Source organism: Seriola lalandi, unplaced genomic scaffold (assembly GCF_002814215.2).
Source record: "Seriola lalandi dorsalis isolate HSWRI2012SDOR001 ecotype SW California unplaced genomic scaffold, Sedor1 jcf7180002054660, whole genome shotgun sequence".
Taxonomy (NCBI): Eukaryota; Metazoa; Chordata; class Actinopteri; order Carangiformes; family Carangidae; genus Seriola; species Seriola lalandi.
The window spans coordinates 1,521,425-1,542,291 of record NW_019525213.1 but is presented as its reverse complement, the minus strand read 5'-3'; the positions used below and the strand labels follow the sequence as shown (position 1 = coordinate 1,542,291).

The 20,867-nt window shown below is 40.4% G+C and overlaps 1 protein-coding gene across 3 annotated transcripts in view; it reads right to left on the bottom strand.

The window, feature by feature from the left end:
• pacs2 (phosphofurin acidic cluster sorting protein 2) overlaps nucleotides 1–20,867 on the bottom strand; it is a 62,294-nt gene that overhangs the window by 2,904 nt on the left and 38,523 nt on the right. The window contains exons 2-24 of one of the 3 annotated variants that reach the window (XM_023421041.2): nucleotides 19,663–19,750; nucleotides 18,908–18,997; nucleotides 18,284–18,409; nucleotides 16,461–16,623; nucleotides 16,074–16,147; nucleotides 15,781–15,861; nucleotides 14,034–14,093; nucleotides 13,717–13,871; nucleotides 12,558–12,648; nucleotides 11,950–12,021; nucleotides 11,479–11,603; nucleotides 11,045–11,177; nucleotides 10,705–10,809; nucleotides 10,366–10,472; nucleotides 9,993–10,147; nucleotides 9,535–9,645; nucleotides 9,212–9,320; nucleotides 7,022–7,054; nucleotides 3,091–3,133; nucleotides 2,918–2,960; nucleotides 1,759–1,894; nucleotides 950–1,170; nucleotides 455–568 (exon numbers count right to left, since the gene is read on the bottom strand). In XM_023421041.2, the coding sequence (XP_023276809.1) occupies nucleotides 455–568; nucleotides 950–1,170; nucleotides 1,759–1,894; nucleotides 2,918–2,960; nucleotides 3,091–3,133; nucleotides 7,022–7,054; nucleotides 9,212–9,320; nucleotides 9,535–9,645; nucleotides 9,993–10,147; nucleotides 10,366–10,472; nucleotides 10,705–10,809; nucleotides 11,045–11,177; nucleotides 11,479–11,603; nucleotides 11,950–12,021; nucleotides 12,558–12,648; nucleotides 13,717–13,871; nucleotides 14,034–14,093; nucleotides 15,781–15,861; nucleotides 16,074–16,147; nucleotides 16,461–16,623; nucleotides 18,284–18,409; nucleotides 18,908–18,997; nucleotides 19,663–19,750 (2,435 nt within the window). The remainder of the gene's footprint in view (nucleotides 1–454; nucleotides 569–949; nucleotides 1,171–1,758; nucleotides 1,895–2,917; nucleotides 2,961–3,090; nucleotides 3,134–7,021; nucleotides 7,055–9,211; nucleotides 9,321–9,534; nucleotides 9,646–9,992; nucleotides 10,148–10,365; nucleotides 10,473–10,704; nucleotides 10,810–11,044; nucleotides 11,178–11,478; nucleotides 11,604–11,949; nucleotides 12,022–12,557; nucleotides 12,649–13,716; nucleotides 13,872–14,033; nucleotides 14,094–15,780; nucleotides 15,862–16,073; nucleotides 16,148–16,460; nucleotides 16,624–18,283; nucleotides 18,410–18,907; nucleotides 18,998–19,662; nucleotides 19,751–20,867) is intronic. The other 2 variants (XM_023421042.2, XM_023421043.2) reach the window with 2 other exon arrangements.

Sequence of the window (20,867 nt, the reverse complement as noted above, 5' to 3'; positions counted from 1 at the left end):
AAAAGCAGCAAATATTCACATTTATGAAGCTGGAAATTCTGCTTGTTTGTCACATTTCGCTCAATAAATGACTTAAATAATCAACCAAACAAAATAAAAAGTGTTAGTTAATTTCAAGTTGTTTGTTCACTCAATACACTTAAAAATACCAACACACACTAAATCATGTGTGGACAATATGCTGGTTCACGGTATTGTTTTAAAACTCATATTTGTTATCTTCATCATGATACTTGATCAAGATGTCATGTTATATTGTGTATGAGGGAACTATTTTTTTTTATTGTAACTTTTACCATTGCAACTGTTGCTACTGTTACTGCCAAGTTGATATAGCGACAGACAAACTGCAGACAAAACTGCACAGAAAAACATCAGCGATCTCTCTGAGGACGTCTGGGCCGCTGAGGGAGGGAGGGAAACACCAGGGCAGGAGGTCTGTGTAGAAAATTACCTCTCAGCATGGTCTGCTGGTGCTTGGCAGTGCAGATGAGCCGGCTGATGCCCTCGATCACTTGACTCTTCGACTCCACCTCCTTGTCCTTGCTCTTTTTTGGCAGGAACATGACTGGCAGAAGGGAAGGACAGAGACGCACGCTGCGAGTAAATGAAGGATTCAGAACCTTTTCTGCTCCCTGAGGATTAAGTTGTGATGACATTTGGCCTTTTGGTGCGATGTTTGAGGTCGGACCGGAGAGGAGATTTGATCAGATCACATCCGGTTCTGTGAATGTCCTCTGATGTGATTCATCCACACTTTTTCTCATTTATATCTGTAAATTGCGGCTCAATGACAATGTCCAGATTATATCAACTTTTTAAGAGGTTAATTTTGGGGTTGAACTGTCCCTTTAAGGCTCACAGTGATCAGAAAATAATACCACAGTGCACAAATCCCAAGAAACAAGCATGTATCATTCCACCTGTAAGACACAGGTGTTCATCTTACCCTTCTTATTCTTCTCCTTGGTCACCACTGTCATGGACATGGTGGGCTGGGTGCTCGGCTCAGCGCCCCCCAGTGGCAGCCGGCTGACCTGCAGCGAGCGGAAATTGCACTTGAGAGTGTTTTTGGAGGAGGAGTCCCGCTTCTCCACGTCTTTCTTCCGTTCTGTTGGAGCCACCCAGTAGTCCACCTGAAGCCCCATCAGCTCCGCCTGACCGACGGAGCTACAGAAAACAAGTCAGTAAAGTTAAAGTGGAAGTACTTTTATTTTGAAATTTAAAAAAAGAGTTAAAGCAGCTAAAACTGAGAATATGTGGAGGAAACAGCACTGTAGCTCAGCAATTACAGAAAAGTCACATTCCCACTCTCATGTATATAGAAAATAAGCTTTTATCTAATTTTCCATCAGATAATATAAATATTTTGGAACAATATATACTGAAAATTGTATCAAAGCTTTATTAGTTTTCCCCCCTGGAAGAAAAATCCAATATCATGATACATTAATTTCACATTTGATATTATTTATTCATCTATACATGCTTATACTCTTATAACAAAGAAAAAACATTTATTTAAATTTAAGAAATGTCAAATTTTTGGAGAACAATCTAGAACTTTTTCTACAACCACTGTATTTTTCTTGCGACAGACTAGTTGTGGTTTAGTGCTTCAGGCTTCTAAACAATTTTCATATTAAAACAGTTTGAGGAGGGAAATCACTTTTCAGGTAACACATACTGTATTAAACCTACGACAACAGGCCACAAGTCGACATTGTTCAGTTTTGAGGACACAAGTCAAAAAGGCACCTGTAAGCGCAGAAGCTGGTGGTGACGGAGGGAGAGGAGGGAGGGGTGGGCGACGCCTCTTTGAGTGCGGGGGATATTTGCGGAGGTGTGGAGGAGAGCAGCGAGGAGCCCAGAGGTGCTGCATCATCAGAGTCTCCTGAGGGAGGAAACGGTACAGAAGGTCATTCTAAAACCAGGGAATAAACTAGTGTTTTGAAGATACACAACTCAAATCTTCCATTCAGACAAAAAAAATGAACAAAAAATGAACAATTCGAATCTCCCTCCATTAGTTTTTATTTTACAATTGACAGTTGACAGTGTGGTACACACTATGAAGGCATCCTGTTTTAGATTTTTCTTATTATCGCGTCTCCCCAAAAACTCACATTTCAGATACACAAACTGACACAACAACATCCCTACCATCGTTAATTTTGAAACAAGGTCTCCTCCTCAGTCTCACCGCTGACTTCTACACCGAATACAATAAAATGTCTTCTCAGTGACCAACAACACCGATGTGCAGATCATTCAGCACATGTTAATCCACAGAGAGCAACCCACTAGGCAAAATATGTTTAAAATGATTGGTGGACAATGAGTTGTTTTATTATTAACATTTTTAAAAAACTAAAAATTATAATATCTTTATATAATATTGGAGGTTATAGGATCAAGGTAAGTTATAACGGTATTAATCATGATCAGGTTTTACCTTTGTACCAGTGACTATTTGGACTTGACTGTCCAAATGTGTTTTTGCACAACAGCAGAGCATCTTTTTGCAAATGGATTTCTTACATTAATTGCAAGTGTAAATATTTTCATTAATTACAGTCATAAGGATAAATGATTCAGTTGACTATAGAACTAACCAGGGTGCAGGTATATTGACAAGAATCAAATATCACAGAATTTTTACCTGTCATAATAATATTAATTAAGTGATATTTTGTGGAAGATTATTGATGCTTTGAGAAGATATTGACATTTAATAACGTTATTATGAATGAAAGCAATGTAAATACGACCATGCTGATTCATAGATTACATATGTTGCCCGGTGCAGCTTTAAGAGTATTAGCAGGATTAACACGATATGCAAACAGTTTCTTTATAAGCCATATTTTATTTTCTAAATATTAAACATCCAGAAACAACCCAAACAATAACTGACCTGAAGTTGCCGACGTCTGCTCCACGAGTCCGACTTTCACCATCTGAAGAATTAAAAAGGAGGAGAAAAAAACAAACACAAATTTCTAAAAAAAAAAACCTTTGGATAAAACATCAGCGACTAAAAGACTAAACCAGAGCACAGTGGGTTTTTAGGTAAAGGGAGATACTCACCCCGATGAAAGGGATGAATTTCTGACACGAGTCCTCATCAGGGCTGTGGAGAGGCAACGACGAGGGTGCAGAGGAAAGAAGATGCAACAAAAACAATAAACATTTCATGAAAAAAAGAAAAGCAATTTGAAGTGTTTGTACAAAAAAAAAATCTAATGGAAAGTTACTCCTACAAGAATTTAAAACTACTCTGTGTAAAGTAAAAGGTTATAATTGTAAGAAATGGTAACTAAGGTTAACAACACTAAGATCAACTGTTAGTAACTTGTACATGTTGATGATGCTGATTTCCAGTGTTTCACATCTGGAAATACTACAGTTTCCCATTGCATAGAGAGTATGCAAAGTTATCACAGCGCAAACAGAATCAACAGAGCATGCTGCACTTGCTGCCGGGCTTTAAACCTCCACTCAAATAGATTCACGTTTCCCGACTGCAGGCCCCCTGATTGTAGCAGGAGAAGCGGAGAGAGAAAACATGCAAAACTATCGGCCTCCGCCACAGCCATCCAATCATTGCAGGGACAAGAGTGGATCTACCAAATTAAAGTCAGAGAGGCATTCAGGAGGCAGCAAGTCCATCAGGGGAACAACTAAACTACTGAACCATAAACAAATGGATGAGCAGGAAGAGCACCAACCTAAATCAAAAAGCCTGTCTGGTTCCATGCACTACCACTAAGCGGTAGTGCATCACTACGTTTACAAGCCTTCTACACTATGAACTATTTTCCTGGCGGTGAGCAGAAAAATAGCCTAGATGGAGTTCTACTGGACTGTATATGTCTATGTTTTCTAAATGTAAAGACGTTTGATGATGTGAAAGGTTGTTGCTCTTGCCTTGAAGAAACCTGCCATCGCCCCCCCAGGGAAGAAACAGAGAGACTACGGAGGAGGGGAGAGAATAGAGAAGACAGTCTACAGTAGGTAACAGTTTGCTTTCCCAGCACAACACAACTCTGCTGTGATCAGTGTCGGAGCAGCCAGAGAGAGAGACAGGAAGCCGGATGTCTGCCTGGTATGTGAGCGATTTATGTCCGTCTAGGCCTTGCAAGGATGGAGTATGACAGAACACATGACTTCTGTCTGGTATGTTTAATCCGGCTATTGGCTTAAATGTCAGGTGTAGTCAGATAAAAGATGCACATGCATGTCAATCCATGAAAATGGACATAAAACTATGGACATTACACATGCACTTTCAGATAATGGTCAGGGCCCACATTTATCAAACTGTTAAATGTGAAATTTTAGACGTTTACTTCTGATAAAAAACTTAATAACAAAGATATTTATCAAATTTCTTACATTTGAAAATCCTCTGAGATTTAACAGAGCGCCAAATGTCTCTTAAGAACAGGGTGTACTTCAGAATAGGTTGGTTTTAGGGTTCTTTCTTCACTTGCTTTGAACATTGGATGTTACCAATTGTTTTTTTGGTTTTCAATATCAGGTTTATTCTTGTTTGTCAAAAAGAAAAAGATGCCAGAGATCCTGCTAGATACTGAATAATGCAAAAAAAGAAACCGAGGCTCTCCATCTTCAGGTGGAATAATATTATTAATTTATTCCTCCGGCACACAGGCAAACAAACAGACTCTAGATCTTTATACATGCCGGATGTAGAAATATGTATTTTACATTAAATGAAAAATATAAGGAATCCTGAACAGAATTATTTCACCTGAAGACAGAGAGCCTCAGATTGTTTCCCATGGTTGTCTGCATTATTATCTTATTATCTATCACGACTTCTGGGATCTTTGTGCTTCTACCTGTCACGGTAAAGAGCACCTGTCGGATCGATATATTGATTTAGTTTGCAATCACTTTCTATACATCTTAATTGTCTTCTTCATTATGTGGCAGTAAAATCCCCTTTTACAAATTTCTCTGCTGTTCACTGTCTGTAACAGAAATTCTTTCCTCCTCTTCTCCAGTTGGCTTTGTTTCCATTTCAGTCAAATTTAATCTGTAATCATGAATCCCATTTACATACGATAAATGAATTAGACTATTCTAAAGTTCATACGTTAAGCATGCATGTGATCAATAATGTGATCACTTGAGAGCTCCTCTTTAAAGTTACTCTCACACTATCCGTTTATTTAGATTTGCATTCGAGAACATTCCTATTCTTCTCATGATTAATACCAAATTACACATCTTTATCTTTCCAGAAAGACTCTATAAGTCACAATATGTGACACGTCGTCAAGTAGACGAATAGTATCACGTGCCAAACATTTACTCAGCTCTACTACGCTGTCTGTAATAATCTTAAAACGGGCTCAGTAGTATTGAGGACACTACGGTGGATCATGATTCGTTTAAACCAAATATGTGATTTAAATACATTTATCCTGGTGGTTGAGGGTCATGGTTAATTACAGAAGAAAGAGTTAATGACACTTCGACATTGTTATTTTTGCTGACAATGTGCAGGTTTCCTACATCTAACTGGACAAATAACAGACAGACATGGATGGCCACAAGCACATGGAAATGACTGAGAGGAAACAGCGAGGAGGAAGAAACAAAGAAAAAATCTCCAGAGGGAGCAAAAAGCTGATTGTTTTTGGTCTCCTGCCACTTTATCAGCATATTTTCCCTTTTCAGACCTTTGGTATCTTATCAGTGAGTAGTGTTTGGAGTCGAAACCGAGGAGTGAGTATGATCTCTCTTTGGAATAATAATAGGAATGATGAATATTCAGAGATTGCCTGATAAAATAAAAACAACAAGAGCACACAGATGTTGAGTTGAGTCGAGTTTCTGAGCAGATTAACAATTGTTTATATGCATCAAAGCACACATTTAGAAGATGTACACCAAACTTCTGCATGAAGCTCTTAAAGGAATAGTTCATTTGATATTTTGGAAAATGTTAGCTTAGTTTAGCATAAAGACTGGAAACAAGGAGAAACAACTAGCCTGACTTGATCAAACGTACCATCTGCCTAACGTCACCTCTAAAGCTCACTAATTAAAATGTTATATCAAGTTTGTTTAATGCATTATCTGTGGAACTATTTGTTGACAGGTAGCAGTGACTTGCTTTGTACAGGTTAAATAAACAAAATATAACATGTTAATTCATTAGTTTTAGAAGTGCTATTGTATTGGGATTAGTCAGGCTAGCTGTTTCCCCCCCATTTAGTTTTTATGTTAAGCTAAGCTAACATGCTAACTGCAGACTGTAGCTTCATATTTACCACACAGACGCGACAGTGGTATTGATGTTCTCATTTAAAATAATTTCCCAAAATGTCGAACTGCTCCTTTAAGAAGTATACATCTTTAAATATTAAGTATTTTTTACTTTTGGTAATCAAAGCAGCACCAGCTAATAAACAAATGCAGAAAGACATGAATTTCACTAGCATGAAACTATGTAACGTGATATTAGCATGGCTGCTTTGTAATCAAAAGTTTTCCAAAAGATGAGAGGCAGGAAATCTAACATGAGCTCAGTTTTGTTTTGATATACTGCCATTTCTGCTGTAGAGTAAATAGTTCATATTTTCCTCTCAAATATTATGTCACTTCCTTGAGGAAAGAAGTGATCCAACCAAACCACAATTTCTTTTGGACAAAAAAGAAAAGCTAAAGCTCTTGTGTCTCAGCTTATAAAAACTTCTATATAAAAATTTGGCCTGGTTCAGCTTTAATTAGCTCAAGAAATCTTATACTCTGTCTGTGCACTTCTGTTGTTTACAACTCCGAGCTGTGGCTTGGACGGCAGAGATGGATCTTTTGTGGAAAGTTTATAGCTCAGGCTGTTAATAGAAAAAAAAATACTTTGGAAGCAGCTGCTAAAGTGGCAAGCTACAGCAAAGACTGAGGAGGGTCAAGAGGAAATGGCTCCAACACACAGAAAGCACATGAATCACCAGGCTACGTGAGAAACAAACTCAATCGACCACAATACCTTACTGCAAAATCAAAATGAAAGCTCTTTTTCCTTCAAAGAAAGAAAACATACAACAAAAAGATAAAACATGTTATTCACACACACAGTGATGGAAAGACAGTGATGTTTATTAGACAGACTCCCCCACATCAGACACTGCCACTCCAACTCCAACACACAACCCCCACAACATTAGTGAAACTCTGACCACAGTTTGTTTTTTAAAAGGGGATTCAAAGTAAATGGAAAGTAGAAAATGCAGCATTTGTGATGAATGTAATTTCACATACTAATACTGAATGTGTTAATCACTCCAAACCGACTGTTCTGCTACCAGCAGCTGGCTTGAGTTGAACATTCTGTTGCTATAGCAACAGCTACTGGCAAAATTCCATATGCTAGTTAACTGACATTGCTGAATCCGCCATTTTGTCAGGTCTGTGACCAAGCAATTTGACAAACATCATTAATTTTCTTCTTGTTTGAGCATTAGGTGCAGCCATTCCTTTTTATTGCAGCTTTTATGTCATTGTTAATTTGTAAATGCGTGGTGTTAGTTACACTAGGCTAGCTAGCTGTCTGCAGCCAATGTGTTGCTAATACAACCTTCTAATGCTAGGCTAACTTTTGTGTGTTTTCTTTTAACTTTTGCTTTTTTGGACTCTATGTGTGTGTTTACAAGATTAATGACTATGTTTTACTTCTTACAGTCAGACATTTTAGAGTTAGATAAAAAGATTGATATCACTCTTATCATTAAATATGAAGGTACAGCCAACAAACAATTAGCTTAGCTTGGCATAAAGTCTTGGAACTGGGGGAAACAGCTACCCTAGCTCTGACCAAAGGTAACAAAATCTACCAGCACCTGGGCTTACTAATTAACTTGCTGTATCTTATTTTCTCAATCTGTACAAAAGTCAACATATAAAAATGACAATTTACCTTTTCACACAGGGATATGTACCAACGTATTTCTTATCTGAGACCAGCAACTAGCTGGAGTCTCTGCTGATTACATTTGGACATAGCCTGGCTAGCTGTTTTTCCCCGTTTTTGGTCTTTGCACCAAGTTAAGGTAATAAACAGCTGGCTGCTGCGTCATGTTTATCAGATAAATCTCTTCTGTATTTCCCAAAATGACAAGTTTTTTGCTTAATTATTGATCCTTCATCTGTTATACATTGTTTTCCTGGTTTGAGGGAACTCATTTGACAGCTAGTATTAAATCCAGTTTCCTTCTTACTGTATGAATTCACTTTTATGTCACCTTTGGTCTAACTCTTGTTTACAATATGTTATCTTTTTGTGATTTGTAATCACTATCACTGAATTTGTTGTCCAGTATTGTGTTTAATATTACAAAGGCCAAGGTCAATTTAATGGAAGTGTGTTTAGCTCGCTGCATAGCTGTGCACCACATGTATAACTGAGGCCAGAACACAATGTTTTTTATTTTGGTTTGTTTGAAACTCTTGTATTTTGATTTCAAGCAACATGCAATGACTTATTTACTTTATAAGTTGTAATTTTGCCTGAATTTGTAAATAACGTTCAAAACAGTGTGAAAAATATTTTTGAAAAGCCGAATCATGTAACACATAAATTGTTCTTAGAGTAAATTTTTTACAGATCAGTTCAATCCCCTTTTGAAAAACAGGTGAAAGCTCTGCATTAGAAGCATTGTTAGAGGAAACCTTCAGACTTATCTAAATTCAAACTAGGGGTGTCGCGATATACCGGTGTTGACAATAACCGTGAAATTTAAAGAATGAAATATTGATATTGTGTTAATAATACTCATATGCTAACATTGTTGATTGATGAACACTGAGGGCTGATGTTAGGCCTTGTGGATCTTATGTTTATCAGTTCATCTGGTTGTCTTTTGTACAGTTATGTTACAGATTGTCTTACTTCCCTAAACTTATTCATTTGCCAAAAAAAGAGACAAAACACTTTATTTTTTCAAATTTTCTATAGATATTATTATAACATTGTCATTGTGAATTCTTTTGTCCATGATAATTGTGTTGTGAAAATCTGCTATCGTGACAGCCCTAATTCAAACTTCAGTGTAGCTTCCAAAAACACATTTCAGGTTTCTGTGCATCAGTGTAACTGGTGGTAACAATCAGTAGGAAAATCTTCTGGTTCTTTTGTGGTTTGTTATTAAGTGAGAGTGAAATCCTGGGAAAAAAAACATACCTCTTCTGTTTGTAGGTGAGCATGGCCTCTGCGATGGGGAGCTGGTGAGCTCCGTTAGCTCCCAGCATGTACTGAGTTACCCTTGATACCACATCTGGGTTCTCCTGGACTGCACAGGACACAGTAATTAACACTAGAATACATAGTCAGGAACATACAGCATATAATCTCATATCTTTAAGTTGTGCATTTATATTTACTATAACTTAGCAGCAAAAGTAACCAGTTGACATTATAGTAGATGATCTCTAAATACCTCTATAAATTATAAAAAAAATGAAATGTGTTTGTGATTTAAAAAGTAATATGACAAAACAGCCCACCAACAACAGGAGCTTCCTGCTTGTGAAACAGGTCCCTCCAAGCAGCATCTTGGAACAGACTGTTGTATCGATAATCAATAGTGCCGAGATATTTGGAGACTGGATGAGCACCTAAAGACAATCAAAATGCAAAATCAGGCATCACACAGACAGTTTCTAAGGTGTTGTGTGTGGCATTTCAACATTGGTATCATTCATTCTGAGATGTTATTGTTACTACTGCAAATAAAGAAGCTCAGTATTAGTCTTCTTTATTCACAGGTTGCTATTTCTGAATGAATAAAAACAGCAGCAACCAAATGTCTCTACCATGATCTTTTTAACACAAGTAGAGCATTTTAAATGTTAATCGGAAAATCATATTATTTGTGTTTGAAAAAAATATGGCAAAAAACCCCACAAAAAGACAAAAGACAAAAACACAAGAAGAGAAACTTTAGGGTTGGACTGCTGCTAACCTAGAGGGATAATGAGAAACCTCATGTATCCGAGCCAGTCAGGGGTCTTATGGGAAAGATGGTCCACAAACAGCCTCAGAACTGCACTGAGGTAGTGCTGCGCTCCGGCCACGGCTATCTTTATGGGGATGGGCGTCTGGGAGTTACAGTTACAACTAGGAGACAAAACAACGAGATATAATCACAACTCACAGAATTTCACAGAAATAACTGTCGCATTTAGTCCAGGGAAACAGGGAAACAGGACTTTACTCAATAAACTGTTCTTATTCGTCACCATTTACTCCACTAATCTACAGCTGAGTGCTTTCGACTGTTGTTAAGTAATTATCTGTTGGTAAAATCAGTGGGGGCATGTGAGAGGCAGACTTACAATCTCTGTATGCGGGAGACGATGGTGTTGAACGCAGCTTGGATGTCTGCTGTGGTGCAGGTGCACACCACTGGTAGATGGTGGTTTTGAAGCATATCTGAAAGATACTGAGAGGAAAAGAAGAAAGAAATGAGTCGCCAGAACTAAAATTGAAATGTGTGTGACTTCATTATAAACATCACTTGCTGAAAAGCTCTTTACTAATGTAAAAATAATATATTTTCAAGAGTCTGTAAAATAAAACAAAACAAAAAAAAGAATAGGCCTAATATATGTCATTTTGGAGTTAACTGAAATAAACATCGAGCAACAGCTCTCTCAAACGCTGGTTGTTCTTACCTGGCCCTGCCAGTCTGACGTGTTGATGAGGATGATGCTGTCAGGGAGTTGGTTGTCAGACACCAGGATGTGGTTGAGTTGGTCATACACCGTCTTTCTTGGGATCTTGGGAGGGAAAATTTGAAAACTTTGGGTGAGAAGAAGGATCCCTGTTTTTAGGTCTTGACTTTAGATAAAATAAACGAAGATGAATCTTCCAACACTTCAGCTTCAAAACTGAACAAAAGTAGTTTAACCAGTAACCAGAAGATTACCCTTCAAAATGTGAGGAGTAGTAGAAAGGCTCAGCTGACTTCGGTGTGATGAGAAATGTTTTTGTGCTGCAGCTCTCTCCACCTACCTGTAGGTGGCAGCGTGTGTCCAGGGACCGCTCGTTGTCCAGGCTGTTGGCCCTCTCGTTCTGCGGCCTGCTGGGCTGGCGCTCCTTCAGCGACGTGCTCCTGCCTCGCCTACCTGCCAACTTCGGTTCCTGCCTGAAAACGAAAACAGCAGAGGAAGAGAGACGGAGGACTGGAGTGTCGGAGGCAGAGGAAATAATGTGATCATCAACAACAAGGAGGATAAGCTCTGATCTGTGGGTGATGATTACAGTTAGACACATTCATCTATAATAAAAGAACTCATTCACTATTTTTTTCCATTTTAAAAAACAGTGTTAGTATTGATTGTTCTCTGTGATTTCCATCATAAATATTCATCAGCTTTAAAAAACCACCTTGCAGAAGCACATCAATGATCTAAAGAAGAAGATTATTCTTGCTCATGTTTTTTTACCTGTTGGATGAAATGATGAGCGACTCTGTCTTGGTCATTTTGCCACTTGGTGGCAGTCTCTCTAAAAACGTGTCCATGTTGTCCATCTCCAGCTCTGTGGTCGGAGTCACCGCCTCCGGCTGCTCCTGTGGGAAAAACAAAAACAGAGAAAAACAGGGTTTATGAGTTAAGAGCTGACAGATGTGTTTATGCATTTGCCTTTTTTCGCAACAACAGACTGACCTTTCGGCACCTTCAGAGTCCTGACTGTCTTTGAGGATTTCAGTTGTTCTTAATTATGTTTTAATCTAATCGCTTCTGGGTGTTTATGAGTGTAAACATCCTTTAACAGCAACAACAACAGAGAGTATACAGGCATACAACAAATGTGCAATTTCTGCTCATTTCTCTGTTTTTCCTCAAAATATTGACCTTCATATCAACACCCATGCCAGTTATTGATCTCCAGCAGCTTTAAGAGTTCATACTTACAAAGGAGACATTATCAGACACATTATCATCTGGATACTTGGCTCCTCCACACTTGGTTTTATCTGGGTCAATCTGGAATGAGATGGTGAGAGGAATAATAAACATTACACTGGTTTTGAAGGGAGTCCCAGCAACTTTTATTTCATAGACACTGAAGCGGTGGTTCATTCAACATCTCGTGACCTGATTGCGAGTTCAACGGAAGTCCCACAGCTTCATAAACAAACTAGTGATCACATTACCTGCATGAATTGATGGGAAAATCTGAGTGTGTGTGTGTGTGTGGGGGGTGGGGGGGTGAGGGGGGGGTGAAATTTGACTCTTATGCTCTCCAGTGAAAGTCATCCCTGAGCAGGACAATTAAAGGCTTTCTGCTCCAGTGGATTTACTCATCTGCTATCAGTGCAGCTCACTGGTTACACTGGTGTATCTCCATCTGTTTCGCCAGTTTGTTTGCAGATGCAGGGCTGTGAGGTGCAAACAAGCTGAAAAACCTCTGATCCCTTTTAAAGTCATTCTTCACAAATTGCTGAAGGAAACCTGCACCCCTGCTGGAGGTATTTAGGCCAGTGTTTTACAGTGTGGTGGTGGGGTGACTCTGGTCTCACCGGGCTGGGAGGCTCCCTGTGGCTCCGGCTGCTGTGGATGCTGCCGATCTCAGTTTGAGAGCTGGAGAGGGAGAGACCCTCGAAATATGGCCTGAAACAGACACACACACACAAAAAAGAGTCAATGAGAGCATCCTCAACTCTTTAAGGATTTTCCTTTTCCCCAGAGTTGTGTTTGAACAAAAACAACAATCAGTATGTCTCAGTAAGCCGATCTAATTTTGTCCTTTTTGTTTATGAGTATAATGTGCTGTTGCTCTTTTTGTGGTACAGCTTTTCAGTTGGTTAAATCCAAAATCAACCGTCCTTCACGAGCCGCCTTCACACATCAAAAGTCAATCTGTGAGTCGAGAGGAGAAATCCTCATCTCGCCAAAACACTCGTATAATGTCTTCTGTTGCTCTGCAGGAGCTTTTCTGAAGTGTGAGGAAATGACTCGAGAGACATGGCGGCTCGGAGGATGTATATTTCAAACAGAAAGCCAGAGTTAGAAACTGGAGGTGCCGAGTTTGAAAGACTTGAAAGAAAGACGCTATCGCATTGCATCATGGGAAGCTAAAGATCTTGCGTTTTTGAAGCTTTACCTACACTAGGACATAAAAGTCAGGATATACCTCGCAGCCTCTGCTCGATTAAATATTAATAATGTATTAATATTAATATTAAATATCAACACTAAATCGTTGGAGCACTCTTTTGAATCTATTAACAGCTGATATTGTTTTCTCCTTGTCAGTCTGTGTGTGTGTGTGTGTGTGTGTGTGTGTGTGGGCAGGTGTTTGTCTTTCATCACGGCGATCGTGTCGCAGCCGTGAAGGATGCAGTCATGAAACTTCACAGGTGTGTAGGTGAGATCAAAACAAAGGCAGAGCTCAAAGATGGGTGTGGTCCGACCCAGTGCTCATGTAACTAGAAACCAGCTTGTGATGGGATCACAGAGGATGTTGACCCTCTGACCAATCAGTGCTCTTGTTTATGTCGAACTTTACAGCTGTAAATCTGGTGCTTAGACTCGTCACTACTTTCAGCTAAAGTCCCTTTTAGCAATTTTCAGTCATGTAACTTCAGTTTTATCATCATTATTTGCCCTGAAGCACAACTAAAAACATAAATGCTTCACAAACAAAGACGCACACACTCCTCAGTGAGAGCCACTCACTTGAGTTTGGGTTTCGGCGTACTGAGGACGCTGTCATCGTCATCCAGCTCTGGACCGCTGTCACTGGGGTTCTCAAACTCCACACTGTCCAGGTCCAGGTCCTCCTCCTCCACCTCAGGAGGCGGCTCTGCAGGGTCCTGCTCCGAGTCCAGCACCTACACACACACACACACACACACACACACACACACACACAGGAACAGCAACACACACAAGCAGAGGCGTTAACATCTGTAGTGGCTCAGTAACTCCGCAGCAGAGGCACATGGGAAAATGAAATTCCCAGAAGATGCAGCAGCGTCTAGAGAAACACCCACCTCGTCTGAAACTCTGAACCGCTTCAGTAGAGCCACCACTCGCTGCTTAAAGTTCTGCTGCTAAAACACAGGAGAATAAACACACAATCAGCTTGTGGCCTAGTTGCGCTTTACTGCAGTGATCTGACCAATCCAGTGCAGAGAAAAACAGCTGCAGCCGCTGCCGCGCGGGAGCTCCTCAGTTTCAGTAATTTTACCGGCAGTAGATACATTTGCAGCGTTGGCTACGCATCGATTTTTCTGCTTGTGCTCATGTAAATCAATAATCAAGCAGCATCATGCTTCATCTGCTTTCTGGGGCTTTCATCTCCTGCTGGTGCTCGATCAGTTCGATGACGCGACATCATCCCTGAGCAAAAAATATTCGAACTCATCCTCGCTGAAAGGTGTTCGATAATACTTGTCAGGCGCTTGACATTCTGCAAATGAATCACATAAAAGTTGGACTCACTGAGGTGTTAATTGGAAAAGCTGGTGTTTATCGCAACTACAGAGCCTGAACTATTATTATTGGTCAGTTTTTCCGCAATTTGTTTGTTTTTAATCCATTAAATTAGAAAAGTAATTTCGAAAACTGTTTGTTTGATAATAAAATATAATCTTTTTCATTAGTAAGCGAGGGCTAGCAGTGCAGCTAGCAATTCACAGGTTACATACACACAATAAACAGTGGCGTGCTTCAGGCTGTGATTAAATGAAAGTACTGTTGTTGTTGTTGTTGTTGTTGTTGCTGCCTTTGAAAGAAAATGTCAGAAAAATGCGATTCCTGTTAGACTGCCATCTACGAGGCAAGACAGTCAATTTAATAAATACTTTATATATATGATATATATATGATTTATTTGTGTTATCCATCTAATAATCTGATTAGACTTGCACTGCGGCTTTTGTTAGAGCGACTTTAGTTCTGTTTGGTTCTGCACCGGATTCATTCTTCACACAACCTTGACAAATTCTACATTGTTTGAAAGCTCCGAGTCTCCTGTGCAAAAGATCGCCAGATCACCGCAGCAGCTGTTGACACAGAACTGTTTCAAACCGGCGGCTCCAGAGTGTTTTTACACTCACAAGGTACAGACACTTTTATAGGCTGTTTCTGGCTTTTTGGTTGTAAAATGTAAAGAGTTACATTTCAAATAGACCAGGGTTATGACTGTCATCATAAGGGTTGAAGAACAGTAAGCTTTTCATGTTGGGCACATCATCTCTCGAGCTCCAGCAGAAGAATGGGTGTGTCTGCTAACAGGTTAATGTATAAACTAATATTTCTCCTGGTGAGGTGGATTCGGTTCGGTATTTATGATGAAATATATAAAATGATTTTCAGGCACTATCGTGGATGAGTTAGATTGAGATAGAAAAAACAAGCGCTGTCCTGGTGACGCGCTGCTGCTCAAACTTCAAACATGCAGCTGGTCGACAAACCGGATCTACAGTATGTCGTGAATGCAGATGCTTCAACACAGATATCGAGGCCTCGCTGAATGTTTTAGATGAGACACACCAAATGAGTGAATCTCTTTTCAGAAGGCCGATGTTTATCCGTCCAGTTTAGTTCAACGCATCTGGACAGTCTGTGTCGAGGAGCACTGGAGCTGCTCTGGAGCTTCTGGCGGCCCGACCCCTCACTGAGATACTTTATGTCTTCATCCGTCTGTGTGTTATTTCCTCTGCTGCTCTAGCTGAGAGTGTAAATGGATGAGCTTTCCTTAACAACCCCTGCATGGTCCCCCCCCCCGTCTCTTACTCTGGTGATGGAGGGCGTCCTTACAATCGACCTCCTCTGCATCTTTGTCTTCCTCACACGGTACTCGTCATCCTCCAGATCCTGAAAACACAGAGGAGTGAAGACAAATCTTGATTTTTTTAAAAACAGCCTCCCATTAAATAAAATAAAATAAAATAGCCAATGCATTATTTACAGTGCAAGTACAAGCGTTTTATTCCAACCTCATGCCCCAGCTGAGCGCTTAATTATTAACCTGCTCGCCACTGATCAGGATAACGTAAAGCGATTTGTCTGTTTCCGGTCGCACTCACCTGTCCCTGCACGGCGTCGTCGCTGGCCTCCGGCTCTGAGGAGAAGCTCTCGTACTCCTCCTCTGAGTAGTTATCTGAAGCAGAGGAGACGTCGTGAGATTAAAGGCGGGAGAGCAGAAGATGCCTCATACATATTTCAGCTACCTCCCCCCTTCCTCTTTTTTTTTTATTTGACACGCAGCCAGGCTGATGTACAGTACACGAGCTACAGTGTGCTACCTGAATTTCGCTGCTTTTCTGCATGATGAGAGAAAAAAAATGCGACACCCTGAGCCCTGAGCCCTGAACCCCCCCCCCCTCGAGCACATTAGGTGATTATGATGTTTTCGTGCTGTTTTAACCTCAGAACATCGGGGGGTGGGGGGGTAATGAGGGAAAAATGTGTACCGGAGCATTTGATCTTCTGTCCTCCCTGCAGGGCTGCCTCCTCGTGGTCTATTGGCTGACTGGACAGGGAAAAGATCCAGATCTCTGCCACCTTCCCCAGCATGTCTTTCTGGTTGCTGCAGAGAGGAAGGACCTGGCCTCCCTCTGTCGGGTGCTGCATCACCTGTGAGAGGTGGAAAAAGAGAGAGAGAGAGAGAGAGAGGGAGAGAGAGAGGGCTACGGTTAGCAGCCTGTTAGCTTAGCTTAGGATAAAGACTGGAAACGGGGGGAAACAGCTAGCCTAGCTTTGCCAATAAGGTGACAAAATCCTCTAAAGCTCAGTAATGAAATCGCTATATCTCAGTTGTATTATGAAAGTGAAATCAGTGCTTTACTGGGGTAATGTGTCAGGCTGTTTTGTCTTCCTGTAGTCTCTGCTGGTTGGAGGGAAGCTAACAGGCTTTAATGAGCTTTAGAGGTGCTGGGAGGCAGATTTGGTTCCACTGGCTCAGAGCCAGGAGAGTTGTTGCCCTCTGTTTCCAGTCTTTATGCTAAGAAAGGCTAATCATCTCATCCCCTGGCTCCAGCTTCATGTTTAGCGCACAGACGCGAGAAAGACATTCATCTTCTCATTTAAAGACAGCAAATAAGTTCATTCCCCAAAAATGTTGAACTAATCCTTCATATTCATAATGTGAATTAATGTTTTTGGAAGACTTCACTCAGAGCAGTTAAATCACCTGTGTTTTGTTTTTCATTCAGTCATTTCAGCACAGAGGTGGTTCTTCACATTCACACCTGCGTGCCGCCAACTTTAACCACCCACTGTTTTCTGGTGCCAGACACAGAGCGAGAGCTGGTTGAGTGCCTTGCCCGGTGGCACGTTAGTACGTAGAGGAGTGTGTTTTTTATTAAACATACGGAGCTAGTCACAAACCCAGGTCACCTCAGGACAGCGCCGCCCCGAATCTGGAAGAGCCTCGCTGTTCTCGCAGCGTCCTGTGAGACCATGTCGGCCTTGAGCAATTTACACTGGAACTTGTGTGGTATGTTGTGCGAGAGGCTCGCTGTATCCTTCAGCTGAAAATGTAAGAGCCATTTCTTTTTTGTGGTTAAGTACAAGTCCTCTGCTTTTTTTTTTTTCTCCTCCCAGGCGCCAAAATGTTTTTTTTTTTTTTCTTCTCTCAGCTGCAGAGATGTGACCTTAATAAGCTCCACTGAGCTTTGTCCGCCATATGGGAACTCCTTAGTGTATCAGCATCATCTGCACTGAAAGATATCCATCTGAAGAGAGTCGTATTAGAGGTTTTCTTACAGCACAAGAAACAATCGGTCTGTGCTGTGAGTTACTTTTATTTTCCTCTAAATATTTCTTAAAAGAGGGAGTTTTTTTTTTTTTTCACTTCTTAAAAGGAAAAGTGTAACAAAGCCGATTTGTGCAGAGGAAAGTGGATTTATCTTTGGTCTTTCAAAAATAAAAGCGTTATTTTCAGACTGATTAGAAGACGAGAAGAAGTGATTATTTAAGAAGGCTTTTCTGTGCAGTGTTTGATTTAAAGAGCCAGAATTAGAGCCGGATCCCAGGTGAGGAAGAGGAGGACGAAGTCGAGCTGCAGCTCCAGCATCCACCATTTTCTCATTATATTTTCACACCGGTCCAGACACTAAGAGCCTGTCGGGGCCGATGCACCTTTCTGCTCCTTCCTGCTCTGAGACGTAAAAACACAACACACACCTTCTACACAGTCCACACACACTAACTAACACAGCCTGTACCGCGTCGCCCGTCATTAAATCTGGCATCGACAACGAGAACATGAGTGCAGGTTTGTTGCAGTGCGTACCTCTGCCATGTCAATAGATCCCACTGCCAGAGTCTTGTAGCCCAGGATGGTTCGGTTCTTGTATCTCTTTCGCCGCTGGAGCATGATCTGCAGCTTGTTTCCCTCTCGTTTTAAAAAGTGCGGGTACTGAAGGTGGAGGGAGGAAACAGAAAGAGCAGGGAGGAGGAATTACACAGCGTAAAGAGCAGGTCTGCTGATGATGTGCGTTTTTTTTTTTATTGTCAGTGAATCCCATGAAAAGAAAACCAGCAGTGGGTGGGTGTGGGTGTGTTTTTTTAAAATCAGATTTGATTTGATTGACGCTTGACAGGCAACATCGGATACAACCTCATATCTGTGCGCTTTGCACCAATACAAGAAAAGATGCGTCTCCACATCCTCAGTATATCAGCAATACAAAAACTTCCAACTCTCGCTAATATCTAATGTAAGTTTGAACAGTTGCCATGGCAACAGGTGTAATAAAGCTCATCCCACACATTCTTAACTAAAAACATTCACTTCAGCAAGAAAGAAAGAAAAACAGGAAACACTGAGCTACAAACTATTCATTAATGATTGATGGTTTGGAAATCAACAACAACAAACGCACAACAAACGGCGTCATGGTGATTTCTCTTCTACCTGCAGTGAGAAGTTGAGAGCCAGATCCGTCTCCACAGACCCACTGGGTGGCAGCACTATCTCATGGGACCTCAGGATCCTTTTGGAGCCCTGTAATAAATAGATTAATAAATAGATTAATAAATAGATAAATAAAGAGATAAAAAAAGGGTTGTGTTTAATTTAGTTTACAGTCTTCCCCTCTAAGTAATTCTGTATTTCTGCTGCTGTTATTCACTGTGCAGCAAAGGTGCAGGACATACATTATTCAACAGGATTCAACACATTTTAAAACACCCTGCCAGGGTTTTTTTTTTTATGTTTTAGCACTTTTCTTTTTTTCTTTTTTTTTACAAATCTCATGTTCCTTACAGGGTGTTACAATTTCATTTTTTTCCTGTTTTCTGCTCAGCAACTGGTTGAATTACTGTCAAAGTTAAATTATGGCTGCATGAGAACTTGCTTTTCTCTCACATAAATAGAAGCAAACATGATGTTCAGTACACTGGAATATATCTCAAACAAGTCTGTGCAAGTTAATGTTCGCACCGTGTGACGTGAACCGAAACCAAAGGCTGCCTCCAAGGTGGAAAACAATATGACAGAAAATGAAATAATGACAAAAATATGGACTGAAAAATGGCCTGTATTTTTCTCTCCATCAGGGACTGAGATATGCTGTATACGTCTTTACTTACTTTACTACATCAGCACAGGTGTTTGTGTGTAACAGCTTCATACTTGTCTGCTTTGTCGTGTCTGTTTATATAACATACCTGGATTTTAACCGCTATGACCACAGAAATCAGCTCTTTATCGAGTTCCCTCATCACAACCAGCTTCTTCAGAGTCAGACTGCACAATCTGCAGAGAGAGACAGAGACATAGATGGAGAGTGAGCGAGAGAAAATTTTTTTGTTTAGCGCTGCCGGCATGTTTTTCTTAATAAGCACAAACAGATGAGTCATTCACAGAAAAGGCCGAGCATGTATTTATTAAACAGCAACAAGTAAACCTTTCACACGTAAACACAAACAGTGTTCGACCAGATTTCATTCTCAGGGAATCATCAGGTTTCATGTGTGAAAATCTTCGACATTACATTCTCACACTTTACCGTACGGCAGGTGTTAATGTGATGCTCTCATGCTGAGCAGGTTACAATGTGTGAGCAGTTTTATACAAACATACAAATATATATATTTCACAGGAACCTGACAGATTGTCTTGGCTGATGCTGTCGGTGAAGAAGAAGAAGAAGAAGAAGACGAAGAACAATAAGTGTGCTTTATAAAATGAACAAATCCCCACCACCATTAAATAAAGCTCCACCGAATAAAAGCACTGTGAATAAGATTCAATAAAATACCTCAAATACTTCATACAGTTTGTCTAAACCTGCGTCCCTATGCTAATTGCTCCGTTATCTCTCTCGTTAAATACAATATGTGTCAACAGTTCTCTCACTGAAAAACATTTTGGATGAGTCATCCTGAGCTCAGGCAGCGTAACATTCATTTATCCAATCAAGCAACTTGGTTGTAGCAGCTAGCAGAGAGAAAACATAGTAGGCAGCATGGACCTTAATACATCACATACACATACACCTTCATATTGAAGTCATTCCCTCTTTTGAGCGATCCAATCAAATCCCTCTTCTAACTCTACCTCTACCCAGATATTCTGTCTTTTCATATATCTCAGGGAGAGAAAGCAAATGAGCTAACTTCACAAAATGTTGGAAGTATTCCTTTAAAGGCGGCCTGAAGACTCAAAACTCAAGTTATGTTGACACTCAATGTTACACACCGAAAGACATTGTGTGTATCCTTGAAGAGGCTATTTGTAAGTTTTCTCAGCCGTTGAACGTAGTTACCTGCAGCCATCGATGTGTTTACAAGACAAGAGGTTATAATCCGCCCTGCGAGCGGCGCTACGTCTTCAGCTACAGTGAGTTGCTATCGGAAAGTGACGAGACGGG